Genomic DNA, 16,440 nt, shown 5'->3' on the forward strand with positions numbered 1-16,440 from the left:
GTGCATATTATAATAATATGACACATATAAGTCAAGCTAGCATTAGTCAGCAGCATAAAACATGTAGAATTATTATTATTATTATTATTATTATTATTATTATTATTATTATTATTATTATTATTATTATTATTATTATTATTATTATTATTATTATAATTATTATTATTATTATTATTATTATTGACATCGCTACACAACCGGCACGGTGTTACTGCACTATTGGCTGTGAAAATTGCATATTTAAAAAAAATCAATTCATTAACATTCTTTTATTCTTCATTTATATAAAAAAAAATTTATCACCCGCAGCACCAATATCACACACTAGTAGCAAACGTCCGAAACCGTTTCGTTTTCTTTATAACGTGTATGAAATAGAACAAAGCACGCATCGTTCGTTTTGTGTTTTCTTCTTCTACCGTACCATCACGTTCCGGTGTTGTACATATTGTCATTCTATATGGCGGTTTGAAAACTCCCGGAAGTCGGATCCGGATAAAAATTCACTGTTTGTGAAAATCGGTTCAAGTATCGCTGAGAAATCGAAGTGAGTTCTATTTTTAGAGTTTTTTTTCACCACTTTCGGTGCTTTCGGAATAGGAAAAGGAGGGACCAGTAGTACCGAATTAAGTTTTTATGCCCACAAACTAACAAGCTCTGTAAAGTATAAGAATTTTTCAGACAGTATTATGGGATTTGTATCTGCTTTCGACCATCGTTCTTGAAAATATACTCATGAAATTGGTAATTTTCCACTTATCACACATTAGTTCCGGAACCGGAAGTCGGATCTGGATAAAATGTTGTAGAAATTTTTAGAAAACAATTAAACCCTTTATTTGAATCTTAGTTTGTAAAAATCGGTTAAACCGTTTCAAATAAAATTGAGTGAACATTTTTTCTCTTATTTTCACATATCACAATGTAACTCCGGAACCGGAAGTCGGATCCAAAATGAAATTCAATAGAAAGCTATGGGACCGTAAGACCTTTCATTTGAATCTAAGTTTGTTAAAATCGGTTTGGTTTTTTTGGTGAATATCATCCTGTATCTCCGGAACCGGAAGTCGGATCGGGATGAAATTCAATAGCATGCTATAGGACTTTAGGACCTTACATTTCAATCTAAGTTTGTGATAATCGGTTACGCCATCTCCTAGAAAAGTGAGTGCAAAATTTTCGGCCGTTCGAGCCTCGGTTAAAAAATCGGTTTTCACAGTGATTGCATAGCCTTTCTAAATAAGAAAGGCAAAACGGAAGCCTAGCAATGGTTTGAGAAGTGCTATTCTGATTTTAAACGTGATCATCCGGAAGCGCAAATGGGTTCGCTCACAATCGAACAGAAATAAAAACGTATCAACGATGCAGTACGGTACTGTTTAGTCGCAATAAAAAGGATTTCTTGCGTTGGTATGAAACAACGGACGAAACATGGATCCACAATTTCTTTTTTTTCAATTTTCTTCGAAATCATATCAGCACTCAGATGCGAAACGTCGCCCGTAAACGCAATAAGTAACTGTAAAAATCATGGCGTCAGATTAGATATGAATAAGAAAAAAATCAAAAATAAAAATTCAACCAAGATAATGCACCACAAGTCAATGAAAACCATGGCCAAATTGAATAAATTGGGCTCCGATCTGTTTCTTCACCCGCCATATTATCAAGAAATTAGCCCCCAGCGACTACTTGTGCTTTGCTAACCTATTTTGAGCTCATGGACAATTTAGAAAAGTGTTAGAATGAAAGTATTGCATTGGAAGATTATCATGTTGATGAATAAAAACGAACAATGCTCAAGAAATGTTACTTTCCCAGTTAGTTCCTGGACTTTTTGACTTAACACTTAATGCGAACGCACTCATGAAAAAGCAGAAATATTATGGAAACCGTTTACTTTCGTATAAGAATCTGTCGTATCTAATAAAGCAAACCACGATAATGGTTTGGGAAACAGGGAAAATTAGACATGGTTCGTCTTAATTTCCATTTCCATAAAACAACACTAAGACTCCTTCGATAGATAGTAGCAGAATGGTTAGCATTTCAAATTCAGTTTGATCACAGACTCTATTAGTTGTGCTCATAAATGATCCGTGAAAATGCCATTGCTTGTAAAACGTAAATATGATTGGTTGTTAATATATTTGACGTTTAACGACGGAACTAATTCCTCTCAGCCCACGTTGGGGCTGTGGGCAATCGGCATTCGTATGGTGGCAAGCACAAATGTCAACTACTTGGAACATCATTGGATTGGAGCTGTTCCATCTTTGCTGCCACACATTGTGCCGGTTCATGCAAAGTACTGTGCACTGGTGTTGTTTTGTTTTTGTTTAGGGTAATCAGGTTTTAACTTTAGAAGAATCGATAAATGGTATTGAATCAAGTTAAAGTCACTGTTGGACCTCCCAGAAACGACATTTCAAATGAATATTAAAATCCAATTCCGAACGAAGTTCGCTAACGTGACATTCTATCGCAAGGACGGGTGAAAATGTCAGCGAAGTATGATTTGCGTACGTCTTATTAAAATGCCATTACGATGCATTGACTGGCATTTCAGTTATGGACATCTGGTTGATTGATTGGTTGTATAGGCTCTTGTTGTTAAACAGCATTTTGTGATATCAGAGAAGAAAGTGGCATTTCTCTGCTGCCAAGCCTTGGTTGATTAATATTTCCATGTACTATCAAAGCTTTTCAAATCGATATGGTTGAGCACATTTTTCGGCAAACAAACATAATATTAATTATTTTCAAATGAGTTTTGATTCTACAATTCAGAGTTTTTTTTTATAATGAATGAATGTTACCGATTCATCATAAAACAATTTCAGTGTTTGTACACGGAGAACCCGCAGATCACAAAATTACAATATTGCAATTGTTGTTTCACGCCCTGGTTGTTTCAACTAAAATGTTGTTGATTTAACTAACATATCTGTTGATTTTGACATAACCATTCAGGTAACCGAAATTGTTGTATTCAAATGCTGTCACTTGGCGGAGAACGAAGACAGCAAAAGGCAGAACAAAAAACCTCTGCATTTCACCAGAAGCGTTTCATATTGAAAATTTTCAATGGTAAATGAACGTCATTTATGTTAGTTACGTAGTGGTCGTTTTATGTAAGTGAAAGTATGCAGAAGAATTTAACAGTTGATTGTAAAACAAGTTTTCCCTGTGTTAAATAGATATTCCTACAGCATACATGTTTTAATTTCATCTGAGAGTAATGTATTCTAGGACAGTTCATGTCAATGTTATTAAAACCGCTTAACGCATGAAAATTTGTTGCTAAAGTGAAGTGGTACTATTTGTATTTTCTTGAAAGTGTATCTGTAGCATTAGGTTTACCAGCGAGCCATTCTGCAAGTGAAGGAAAAATTTCCTAATTCCCTGTGACCATTTTTCTGGTGAGTTCCCTTTTGAGAATTGTAATCTTTTGGTTCATTTCCATATCCTTTGTGAGTTTAGTGATGAATATATAAGCAGTTAATTAGGTAAAATTTCTCTGTTCAAGCAGTGAACGATTAGCTGCCCCCCGAAGAGGCTAACAGTAAAAAATATTTATTGCAATTGGCGTTTTAAGTTTAAATAACTGAATAATTGGTTGAAACAACTGAGGCATTTTTTTGCTTTCATGCATACAAGTAACTTTGCTGGGATTGTGTCTTTGCTCAATTGCACGAGCGACATCTCATTGAAACGTTTCATTGTTCGCTCAGGGTGTTTGGCATTGCTCAACTGAAACGTTTCATTACTTGTTGGGTGTCGTTGCTAATACCGCTGACAGACATGTGATTTCCGTACAATGATTTCTGTACAACGTTGTACGCGTACAACGATGAGGTGACAGACATGTTTTGCGCACAGAATAAATGTACAGTGAAACGAAAAAACTCAAAATTTAGCTTAACTTCCCAGCTCCGATGATCGATAATATTGAAAATAAAATTTTTTGTGGTTTGAAGATTATTACTAGCAACTAATTTATGACAGATATAATCTTGTCTCTCTGTCTTAGCTATTAAACTATTTGTGTGTGAGTGTTCATTGGACGACAGTATCACTCATATCATTGTTTAAATGTAATTAGCATTAGAGAAATTTAGATGTTCATAATTTTGATGTTCTACCGTAACATTCACTGATAAAAATAAAAAAAAAACAAATATAAATATAGAATGGAGGAAATATGAAAGGCTTTTAGAACTAATTTTTGGAACACGAGCACTATTTTTTTGCAACGACGCTGATTTCTACCAAAATGGTGATGAATCACTAAATTTTGTTTGTAAATCTTACCGACTTTTGCCAAATCCGCATAAATTTCAAGGTGTTCAGTCATAATTCCTTTTTCACCCGCATATTCACGATAAAAATAAGAGCGCATAAGCTATTAAGATTGAGTCTCAAAATAGTAAACAAATCTAAGATATTATTAGTATATAACCATCAGAAACGGCATGGCACACAAATATTTCAGAAAAATTCTGTCAACGTAACAGTTTATTCATCACGAAATTTTCATAAAACTGAATTTAAAACCTTCTTGAATTTTTAATCATTCCGAAATAGATTTGACACATGACACAAGACGAAGTAATAAGAAGATTTAGAGTTTCCAGAAGTGAATATAGGGGACCAATGTTATAAATGGAATTTTTATAGGTCATCAATAAACAGGATGATTACACTATTGGTTTATTCATGTATTGGATATTTATCGTTTATTATTACCACATGTGCATTCAAAATATGAATCATTATGTTTTTAAATCCATTTCAACAATAATCTTACTTGTTATTGAATAGAAAACAATTACTCAATAATGCTGATTTTTTGTACAAAAATGAATAAATTGTTTTCCTTATTTGTATTTCAAAACTTCACCAAATTAATGAATATTTCTTGGTTTAACTGCTTTTTGAAAATATGCTACAAAGTATAAAAATTTTATGCTACTTGCTAGCATTTTACCGAGATTTTTTACAAAATATGACGATGGTTGTTTATTATTTGATGCTCAGAAGAAGGAAATATTGTTTCATGAGTTCACTATCGCTCGCCAATGGCGCTAGTAGCAGTAAACAGTGATGTGATTTTGCACAGTAAAACGATGAATGACCGTAGTACGGAAATCACCGTTGTATCATGATGCTCGCGTGATACCATCGTGATTTAGGGTGACAGACATGTGATTTCATGGTGTACAGTGATACCGATATCACATGTCTGTCATAAGCATAAGCTGCCAGCACGATAAATCAAAAATGACGGATTAGTTAAAACAACAGTCGATTAGTTGTACCAAATTTTAACCAATCAAAATCAGAAAAACAACTAATATTTTAGTTGTTTTGCGATCACTGGCTTTTCCGTGATTCTTGAATCAAAACTTTTCAATATTTACTGAATTTTTCTTTTATTTATGGCGTTGAATTCGAACTGTGACAGTGACGTGAATACGCTCCTTCGTGTAAGTAAGACAACATTGCATCGGACGATGACGTAAAAGTAAGGCATCTAAATGAATTTAAAAATGAATTTATTGTTTCGAGGCACTAAACGTAAGAATAATTCTATAGGTTTTACATAAATAACTAAAATCGCATTTGTATTAAAAATATGATCCCTGTATAGGGAAATTTTTTATCTTTCGTTGATCATAAACACTTCGTTACATTGCTTCGGATGTCAGAATGATGCTCAAGAGTAAAGCAAACCTATGGATTGGACAATTTTGAAATCATTACTCTGTCTTCCACGAACATTATCTTAATAAAATCTACACCAGTTCGAATGTAATGGATACAGAAAATTTCAACCAAGCTGGGTTCGATTCCCAACCAAAAATGCACGATTGTCACTATGTCCATTCTGTAGATTTTAAGTTAACGGGAAAAGTACAGTAAGTACGTAAAAACTCGTTATTTTATTAGCAAAACGTTCTTCTGTAATCCTGTTATTGTTAGTTGCTTACATGCATTTCATATCAGAGGGAACCGGCTACGTTGACTACTTGAACACTGAAATCGAATCTATCTCCGAGATAATTTTGAAAGAAACAATTTTGAAAGATCAACGGTTGAAATTCAGATTTTTGGATTTCGAAAGATCTCGAAGAATCTACGACCAAGTTTGAAGACCATATGTATTGAATATAAAATAAATCGGGGCGAATTTGAGGATTGATTAGGATTAGCAAAAATCTATTTTATATCAATTAACATCAAATTAAACTCTAGAAAACTTCAGTGTTATATATCATACAACTCAAATCGTCGAGATCACAAAATGTCTATGTGTATGTATGTGTTTGAACTTTCCATCGATTTTGTTTACACGCTCATTTTTTTCAAAGATTGCTGAACCAATTTCAACAAACTTAGGCTCATTTGAAGGCTACAATTGTGACCTTGATCAAATTCGAAGATTAAATGGCTGTCGCTTCTACCGTCTCGTCTGGAAACTTCGATTGGATCATTCAACCTATGTATGTATATTATTGGATATGTAAAATGGATAACTATGGAACAAAAATTATTAGTATTTGCAGGAAAAGAATGTTCTAGGTCGCACCAATTTCCAAGATGGCGACTTCCGGTTCATCGATATTCGTTACAAACCATCAGAATATGAGTATTTTCGGAACGGGTTTGATGAGTACATGTTAGAAAACGGTTTTCATGAGTAGGTATTTACAGTTTTGAAGCAGTAGTATAATATCTGCGGCAGATCTAAATTATAGTCGGATTTAGTAAAGATATACTAGAAATGTTACTATTACTACTACTACTACTGAACAAGTGCCCTAAATAAAGCGAAATTCTACATATATGGAACTAAAGCAGAATTCAGAACCACCTCAAACATCGTTTTCCAACATGTACTCATCAAACCCCTTCCAAAAATACCCATATTGTAGTCATTTCCATGGAATGTAAATGAGCCGGAAATGATTTTTTTGTTTGCAAAAACTTCTTTTTACGAAGTAGGTTCGTAAAAACAGATTATGTTATTTGAGATCGTAAAAAATGACAATGACCTATGACCAGAGATGTCCATCTCCTCTGTCCGACGAAGAGCAAGTGTAATATCTCCCCTCGCACTGACAACATCAATGGGAGCTCTTCTCTTTCACACATATACATAAAAAGTGTGCACGCATCATGAGAGTGCGTGATTATTTTCTTTAAACTCTAGCACTGGATCACACCAAATCGCTAGAGCAGAGCTCTAAAATTCTCTTAGGTGATACTTTCACCGAAGTGTGCACGCTGGGAGCACTCTTGTGTACGGTTCGCATAAGAGAAGCGTGGGTTACGTATATTCAGTAATTTATCGTTAAAATTCCTCTTTTCCTTCCTCCGAAAACGATTTTCAGAGCAAGGGCATATCTTGCATAAATTAAAAAAAATTACAGTGTTCTTTCACTAGCACACACAAGTGATCACTTGGGTGTATTTAGGTCAGAGCGCGTGAGAGCGATGCAAGCGAAGAGAATGTGGTTCTTTCGCACCAGCTTCTCTAAATACAAAGTCTGTCTTTTTCTGTGGGATTCGCTTACTGCATCCTCATTGTAGACATAAATTTTACACCATCGTGTATCACTCTGGTGAAATGCCATCACTGCTTATTTTTTTTTACAAGGTGAAATGCATTTACGCACAGAGTGTAGGACTTTCCGCAGGACTACCACTGTATAATTAGAACTACACACTAAAACACCTTGGATCTTCAACCCTACCTCCCCGGAACTACCGTTTGGCATTACTTCGGGGTGGAAGGCTATCGGTGCTCAAAGCACCCTTCTCGGCCTTATGCATCGCCATGGACGTCTGCGTCGTTCTCTCCTACTTCTGGTCCATTTATCTTTCGACTTTGAGCCACTCGTTTCGCTACAGGGGATCGACCAGGAGGATGTCGGGGTCGGTCCGGCGATTCCGGTTGGAGCTTGGCTTCCGGTTCGCTGGCGCCTCGACGACCCATTACTGGTCTACGTCACGAACTACTCGACTAATCCCCGACGATGGATCTAGCCTACAACGACGGAAAAGTTCCCCGACTATGGAAGTTTCTCCGGAACCGACGCTCTCAAAATCCGTGAACGGGTCGTACGGCAGGATGCCTGGGTCGGTCCAGTGATTCCGGTTGATGGATGACTTCCGGTTCACTGTCGCCCAAACGATCCATACCGGAGCTACGTCGCAATCTTTACAGTATTTACCCTATGAAAGCATAATGAAACTCAATAGCAACCTATGGGACTGCGAGATTTTTTATTTTATGAGTGACATTATTTGACACATACTCGCACACATACACAAGAGCCACATACATTGCTCAATTTGATGAGCTGTGTCGAATGATATAGAGCAATAAGCCCTCTGGGCCAATTTTCACTAGTCAATTTTTCATGTGATTGCATAACCTTTCTGTATGAGAAAGGCAATCATTGCACTTTTATAGAATAGCATCGTTAGCATGATTTTGTAATAATACTAACAAGTTACATTTTTTACACCTGAAAAATATAAATTTAGATGTGGCAACCCTGCACGCTATACGAAATTGAATAAAAAACGCTGCGAACGGAGCAAAGCCGCACGTACCGTCGTGTACTCGTTTTGCATCGTCATTTTGAATGACGATTTGAATGTTTTGACACTCATCGCCGTATAATTTCCGGACCGGAATTCGGATCTGGATGAAATTGGTCAGTGTATTTAAAGACAATGAGAGCTTTCATGATTCGTGAAAATCGGTTAAACCGTTGCTGAGAAATCGAACTAGTTCCGTTTTTGGAGCATTTCTTCACTATTATCGGTTGATTCAACAGCGGAAATCGGAGACTTGTAGTCCCAAAGTAGTTTAATATATTCTCTAACTGCAACTTGAACGAGTTTTTACCTGGCCGGTGCTAGAAAGTATGCACGAAAGTGGGAGATATTTTAATTTTTCTGGCCACAGTACGTCCCGAAAAAGCTGGTCTCTTCTCCAATATTTGCTTCTTCTTCGCGTCCTTCTGGTGGTTTCTGAGTTTCGTTTTTGTTCTACTCTCAGCATTCCTGGTTGTTGTCAAACGTGTATCGAAAGATTTAAGAACGCTATAGACAGTGCTTTTAGAGAAACTAAGCTTTACGCACGGGCAGATCCGGATTTTCATTGCGACCGCACACAATTGCTTTTCGCACTTTCTCTGCTTTCGACGCCATCTTAGATCTAAAATCACAATGAATCGACATACGATCATCAGTCAACGAAAGATTTCACACAGTGGCGTACCGAGGACATTTGGCGTCCGGGGCAAATAAGAGTTAAACCGCTCCCATCGTTGGATTAGTGCGGAAATCCGCAAAGATCCTCGGAGAGCAAAAAAAAAGGTGAACCAAAATTCGGAAATCCGCAAAGGTCTTCGACGAGCAAAAAAAAAGTTCCCAAAGATGACTTTGCCGCCCCCTTCAAATGTGCCCCCTTCGTCTCCCCCCTCTTAGGTACGCTACTGATTTCACGCATTGATGAAGTATTTCCAGAGATATACGTCAATTTTCAGTGGTGTCCAGATTTTGTCACGAACATGTCTTATATGTGCAATATGTGTCCCGGGTTGGCGGTTCAGTGCATAGGACGCTGGTCTTACAAGCCAGTTGTCGTATGTTCGAGCCCCGACCTGGAAGGGTTCTTAGTGTCAGTAGGATCCATAGTACTAGCCATGCAATGATTCTGTACACTAAGAATCGGCTGCGAAGTCTGTTGAAACAGAAAGACCAAATTCCACAAAAGGAATGTAATGCCAAGACTTTTTATGTCTTATATGTTTTTGTTTGCTATAGAGCACCGTTTTTGTTAAAAATAAAACGGTTCGGATAGTAAATGGTAAATAACCTTTACCTTTACTCTCTAACATATTAGAGACTCGGATGATTTGAATCGGTGATGCCTAAGTTCGACTTCTCTGGCACAAGGCTACTTTATTTTCACATCCTTGCTCTTGCTTGAGTATTTTGGCTCTATAATTTTCATATTCTTTCTCCTCTCCAATCTCTAGTTAGTTTGATATTGTTAAGAAAATGAAAAAAAAGAAACGATTTTGACAAAAGCTGCAATCAAAATTGTAAGATTTTCAAGTTCTTCGTCAAATTTGTTTGAAAACAGTGAGATGAAAAGCATTTTTTTACAGTTTTCTCAGCGGTCATTGCGGATTGTTTTTTCAACAGTCCTAATTTTTTATCGAAGATGATTTGAATTGTATGCTCTGGAATGGATCCATTGAACTTTCCAATTTCGAAAATAAAGATTTTCTCTTTCATTGCAGCATCTTTTCGAAAGTTTAGAAATATTCAAAAATAACTCCACCTCTTTATTAAACCGAGACCAAGGGAATAGATCTTCTTGGCTTTTCCAGTTACTACCCGTATCCAAGATAAAAACAAACATAGAAAACATATTGTAACTCGGAATAATAAATAAAATCAAATTTATAGAATGTTAGTACTCTAGATAGAGCAACCCAGGTAACCAATAAGCACATACTAATGCCGAATTATGACTGTAAATAATCGTTTATAGACATTTCAATCGCTCTGGAGACTGAATAAGGACCGACTTTGGAAAAATATACGGCTCTTCATAGATAATGCTTATTTATGACTAGTGTGCATTCTGAAAGCTGAATTATGATTTTTTTTTTTATTCAATAGTATAATATATATTTTTAGGCACACTGCTTAAGCTCTAAGATGCCAAGGGTATTTCCTAATCTTAATTAACGACTAACTTAAAACTAGAATAGTATCATTAGATTATGTCGTCTAGAATTTTTGGAAAAAGCTTTTAGCTGGCGTTCGGCAGTGGTCGGTGAATTGAATATTGCATGACTTCCAGTTGGTGCTATCTATGGCCGCTTCCTTTCAGTTCGTGTGGGTCCGCGGGAATGAATTATGATTGATTTACAACAGATGAGCTTCCAGTTTGCCGATATAGAGCTTTGAGAATTTTTAGTGCTCATAAAATGCTATTTTATTGCCATTATTAGTGCTTACCTGGATGGTAAGGATGTGAAGATATACAGCAGTAAGGTGAGATGTGACAATGTTCATTTGATCAAGCAGAAATATGCTGGTAACTGAACTTTCACCATCTACCAGAAGAGTCGAGCTTAAGCATCTTATTATTTCAAATCACTCGATTCTCTGGTATGTAAGTACCGAGAAGGAATTTGGCCATTAACTATCCGAAACAAGAAGTTGTCACTTTCTGCTTGCGACAGCATTCCTATACATAATAAGTTCTTCAGAGACTCGAGTGATTCGCATTGATGAGATCAGAGCTTAAAACTGTCACGCATTCTCAATGAAAGAAACCAATCTAATAGCATCATTGAATTTTTTACTGTCTCATTCGTAAATGACCGACAGCAGAACAAACGAAAAGATTTTCGTTCCTCATGGAAAAAAGAGAGAGTATAATTTCCAACGTCTCTATGACAAGACGAAACCAAACTGACGTTTGCAGAGAGCATCAGCCGAATTTCAATTCTCATTCTTTCATGGATGTACGAGGTCTGTTCAAAAAGTTCCCGGAATTCTCATTTTTCTAAAAAAATATTTATTTATTCGTCTACATCTATATGGTCGCCTTCAAAGTAATCCCCCCTAGATATAATACACTTATGCCAGCGTTTTTTCCAGTCTTCGAAACACCCCTGATAGTCACTTTTTGTAATGCTGTGTAGAACTCTCAGCGATTCTGCCTTTATCTCTTCAATCGATGAAAAACGATGTCTTTTCATGGGTCTCTTCAACTTTGGGAACAGGAAAAAATCACACGGAGCGATATCTGGTGAATAAGGAGGTTGGGGCATGATTAAAGTCTTGTTTTTAGCCAAAAAAATCACGAATAAGCAGAAGCAGTTTTGGAACGAATTTTGCTGCCACTCGTTTCATGCCCAAAACATTTGAAAAAATATGATGGCATGAGCCAACTGATATGCCAACTTCATCAGCAACTTCTCTAATAGTGATTCGGCGATCATCCATAATCATTTTTTCCACTTTTCCCACATTTTCATCGATTATTGACGTGCTGGGTCGACCGGAGCGTTCGTCGTCTTCAACGTCTTCGCGGCCATCTTGGAAACGCTTATACCACTCGTAAACACTTTTTTTTTTCATAGCAGACTCACCGTAGGCTCTCTGTAACATTTCGCACACTTGGTTACACTTTATTTCATTTTTCACGCAAAATTTAATACAAATTCTTTGACTCTTCAATTCTTCCATTGTTTAAACTAACAAAAATCGCCGAGCTCAAAAAAACACGTCTACACCAGCCGCTACAAGACAGAATGTAAACAATGAATACAGCTGAAAATTTCACCATACATTAGGGACATATGTACCAACACAATAAAAAAAAATTTTGACCACCGGACTCTCCAGACGCGCGCAATTAAAAAAATCCGGGAACTTTTTGAACAGACCTCGTATTGAAAATCTGTGGCACTTGGCTATACAGAGTAACTAAAATATGACAAATCGAAGTAATTACACCCCAAAACCTCTTTGGAAACCAAAACTACTACATATTCGGGCACCAAACAGGTAAAAGTCATTGTGAAACCTTTTTCTGTCATTTTCGATTCTCAAAGCTTCGGTTGAATATTGACACTGCATACTATGGGATTTTCATTGAAAACAGCAAATGACTGAAAGGGCAAATGAAAGCAAAGAACACAATTTTGAAACTACTGTTCCGCTTATGTCATTGACTGGACATGGATTTTGTTCTCAATTTGTGACATTAATTTCTCGTCATTTTCGTTCATTTTGAGTCAGCGAAAATGACTTTTAGTAGCTCTGGATGAGACGCTTAAGCTCGACTCCTCTGGTGGAATGTGAAAGATAGGCTACTAAAAGATTTCCACTTGCTGAAATGAACCTTGTCGAGTTGGGAATTCAAAATACAGAAAATAAAACCATACAAACTATGGTTAGGTTCTCAGTTCACTTTCACATCTCATCCAAGTCAGTCGATATAACAAAACCGTTTACGTTCGGGACTGAAGAATCCAAGTACAGTATTGTGTAGTGAATAATAGAACGACCTCGAAATGAGTGAACCAAACGAACAAAAGCTACCGCCGGTACGAAAGAAAACAATTGTTGTTGACTTCGGGCAGTGCAAAATTCGACCTTCGATACGAGAACTTGAAGGTTTGCTTAAGGAGCAAATGCATCTTGACATTAAACGTGTGCATTTACTTCAATGCAATAAGACGAATAATGTTGTTTACATCCAGTTTTATAAAGAGTTGTATGCAATTCAATTCGCAAAAGACAATAACAATGTGCACTATGTGGAGCACGAGAGCATCAAGGACAACATTCCAGTATATATGGAAGATAGTGCTATAGAAGTGCATGTGCATGATCTTCCCTCAAGCGTCATCGATCCTAATATTCGCAAAACTATGTCCCAATACGGAGAGATTCTCTCTATCGAAAAAGAAAAGTGGAAAAAATTTTTCTTCGGTATTCTAAATGGCGTACGTTTATTACGCATACACTTGAAGAAACCTATACCTTCTTATGTGATTTTCGGTCAAGATACAAGAATTCCGTGCAAATCACTTGTTACCTATGACAATCAGATGGCCACATGTCAATATTGTCAAAAAGCTGTTCACTACGGTAAGCCATGTGATAAACTGGACAAGGAGACAACTACACCAAAGGACAACGGTGCTTCCTTCACACCAACCCCAAGCAACCCCAGTACTCCTGTGACAGTCACCAACAATACAACTGAAACCAATGTACAACAAGGCGCATCTACAGCAACTCTCAACGAGCCCAAGACTACGATCAACAAGGACAACGAAAAGAAAACGGAAATCACACACAACACCGACGATGAAGCAATGGATGATGAGATTAGCCGCGGACGAAGTGACCCCCGATCCTCGTTGGATGAAAATGGAAACTCATCTCCCCCTAGAAAAAGGGTGACAACGAGATCCAATAGCAAAAAAAATTTTGAGTAACAAAAATGTAAGCCAATCGCCCACGTAAAGCTTTTACGCAAAACGGCCAGAATAAAAATTTTATCACAAAAAAAAATGGTTAGGTTTTGAACATCTACATCTTAACCATTTTTAAACTATTCTTAGATGTACTGACGATAGTTCCAGCTACCTGTTGCCTTTCCGGCCTGAAACTTGCTGAGAAAATGGTGGATCCATGTTTCGTCCACTGTGTCATACCAACGCAAGAAATCTTTTTAATTGCGACTAAACCGTGCCGAACAGTTCTCTGGATCGTTGATGCGTTGTGACGTTTGGAAAAGATCATTTTCATACCCAGATCGGATACGCACATCCAGTTGATGTGCTAACCATCTCAGCACACCTTATCGTGAATCTCATTGTGGTAAAGGGGGACACTCGCCCCGGGGGCAACATTTTTAGGGGGACGGCAAACCAATCCTTGGTACTTTTTTTTTGCTCGTCCAAGTCATCTTTCCGGAGCTCTGCTTATTTTTTTTGCTCACTAAACCATCGGTGGGGGCGGCAAATCTCATTTTGCCCCGGGCGCCAAATTTCCTCGGTACTTCACTGGCTGAACTGTTTATGGATTTGTTTTGCACGCCGTTCGATACGCACGAAACACATTTTGAACTAAAATCAACTGTGGTCTCGTATTCGAGGAAAATCAGCATGTTCTCGATCATGGAGTACTGGAAGAACGAGTTCTGCACCTTCCATCATCAACCTCAACGAATTAATCGGTCAGGATAACGAAAATTCTCAAAGAAATAATTTCGAAAATTCTCAGACACAAATAAGTTTATACGAAACACGAAGGACTGCTGTCTAATTATTCAACAAAATATTGGCAAAGCTAGTTGTATAGTCCTATGTCAACGCCTCGAACAACCCCACAGTAGTTTTTGTCGTATTCGACCTTTAAATGTGCAATTTTGTTTTAAGACAAAATACCGAAAACGCTTCAAACTTCGAATTTATGCGTTTCATGCAAAGTTATATAAAAACAAAATATTATTAATAAATCGACCTTGCTTTTTTCCATTAGAATTGAGGATAACTTCGAAATAGCGAGTCGGTCCTGCCGGTACGAAAATTTACCCACCTGGGCTTGACATGTTTCACCGACCCTGATTAGGACGACTTTCCAAGTAGCAAACACTGTTCCTTGCATTTAGATGCTGAGTAAATTAAAAAAACAATGGAAATAAGTTTTCGATGCACCAGAACAGGAACCGATGAGCAATAAAAGAAAAGGTTCATCTGGCAACTAAAACAGTAAAATTAATGAGAGAAACCAATCAGACCAACAAACAGAGTCCAGGAAGACCAATGAAAGACTCCCCGAGGTCAAACAAACAAAATCGTCTAGAACTTGGTTATATGAGTTTTATTCCTTGCAAGGACTCTGTCACTATCAGTAACTTTCAAAATTGAGAGCAGACACGAGAAAACAATCTTATAAAGTGATTTAGTAACAATATAGAGGAGATTCGTTAACTAAATTTTAATTCTTTTTACACATAGATGAAAGACACATTACTTAATAAAGAATTTTGGTTATTCTGGGGTATCACTATTTCACATGTCAACTGCTGTTTGTTGGAGGCTCCTCGCCATTCGTTGAATTTGCAGGTTTTTCATTTTCTTCGCCGTTTGCTGGTTTCGAGGAACCTTCGGAAACACTTTCCGGTGGCTTATCTGTCATCGTTTTCACAGTCGTAGTTGTGCTCCTTGGTGTGCTCATCGTATCATCCATACTGGGCATCGTCATCGGAGGCTTCATAATTTCTCCGTTTATTTTCGTGCAATTGACACACATTACGTTCAGATTACAGGAGGTAGTGCAAACTACCATCACGGTGGCGTTCGGTTTGGTATTGATTATCATATCCTCCGTCTCCTCGCTGCTGTCTCCGAAGAGCGAATCAAAAATATCGAGTAAAAAATCCTGAAAATGTTAATATGCTGTTTGAGGTTCTATTCTATTCACTTTTCAGCTAACACTTACCAAAGTTGCATCCGTCCGGGGAACAGAATTCAGCACAACAGCTGCTGCCAGACAGCAGTAGATTGTGGCTTTGAACATCATCTCTAAAGGGTTGGTTCTTCAACGTTAGACCGCGGAACTACACTCTACCTCCAATTCGAAACCGACTTTATATAGATCTCTGGAAGTGCCTTAGAACGAGTAAGTAAAGAAACTTTTACAACCCATTAATGCGTTGAACCATTTTCCAAATAATACCTGAAATTCCATCTGCGCATAATGATAAGAGGTTCGTCCGTTTGACGAATTATGTGCACCGGCAAACCGTGACACCGTTTTTGGATGACGCAATTAGTTTTACTACTGGTCACTAAGTCAATCGACAGTTGA

The 16,440-nt window shown here is 37.3% G+C and overlaps 1 protein-coding gene across 1 annotated transcript; it reads right to left on the minus strand.

The window, feature by feature from the left end:
* Nucleotides 1–15,552: 15,552 nt before the first annotated feature.
* Nucleotides 15,553–16,185, minus strand: LOC131432247 (uncharacterized). The gene is made up of 2 exons (XM_058598391.1): nucleotides 16,072–16,185; nucleotides 15,553–16,011 (listed from the first exon to the last, which is right to left on the minus strand). Exons 1-2 carry the CDS (start codon nucleotides 16,150–16,152, stop codon nucleotides 15,649–15,651), a joined length of 444 nt encoding a protein of 147 aa, XP_058454374.1. The 5' UTR covers nucleotides 16,153–16,185; the 3' UTR covers nucleotides 15,553–15,648.
* Between the last annotated feature and the right edge of the window lie 255 nt (nucleotides 16,186–16,440).

Source organism: Malaya genurostris, chromosome 2, assembly GCF_030247185.1.
Source record: "Malaya genurostris strain Urasoe2022 chromosome 2, Malgen_1.1, whole genome shotgun sequence".
Classification (NCBI taxonomy): domain Eukaryota; kingdom Metazoa; phylum Arthropoda; class Insecta; order Diptera; family Culicidae; genus Malaya; species Malaya genurostris.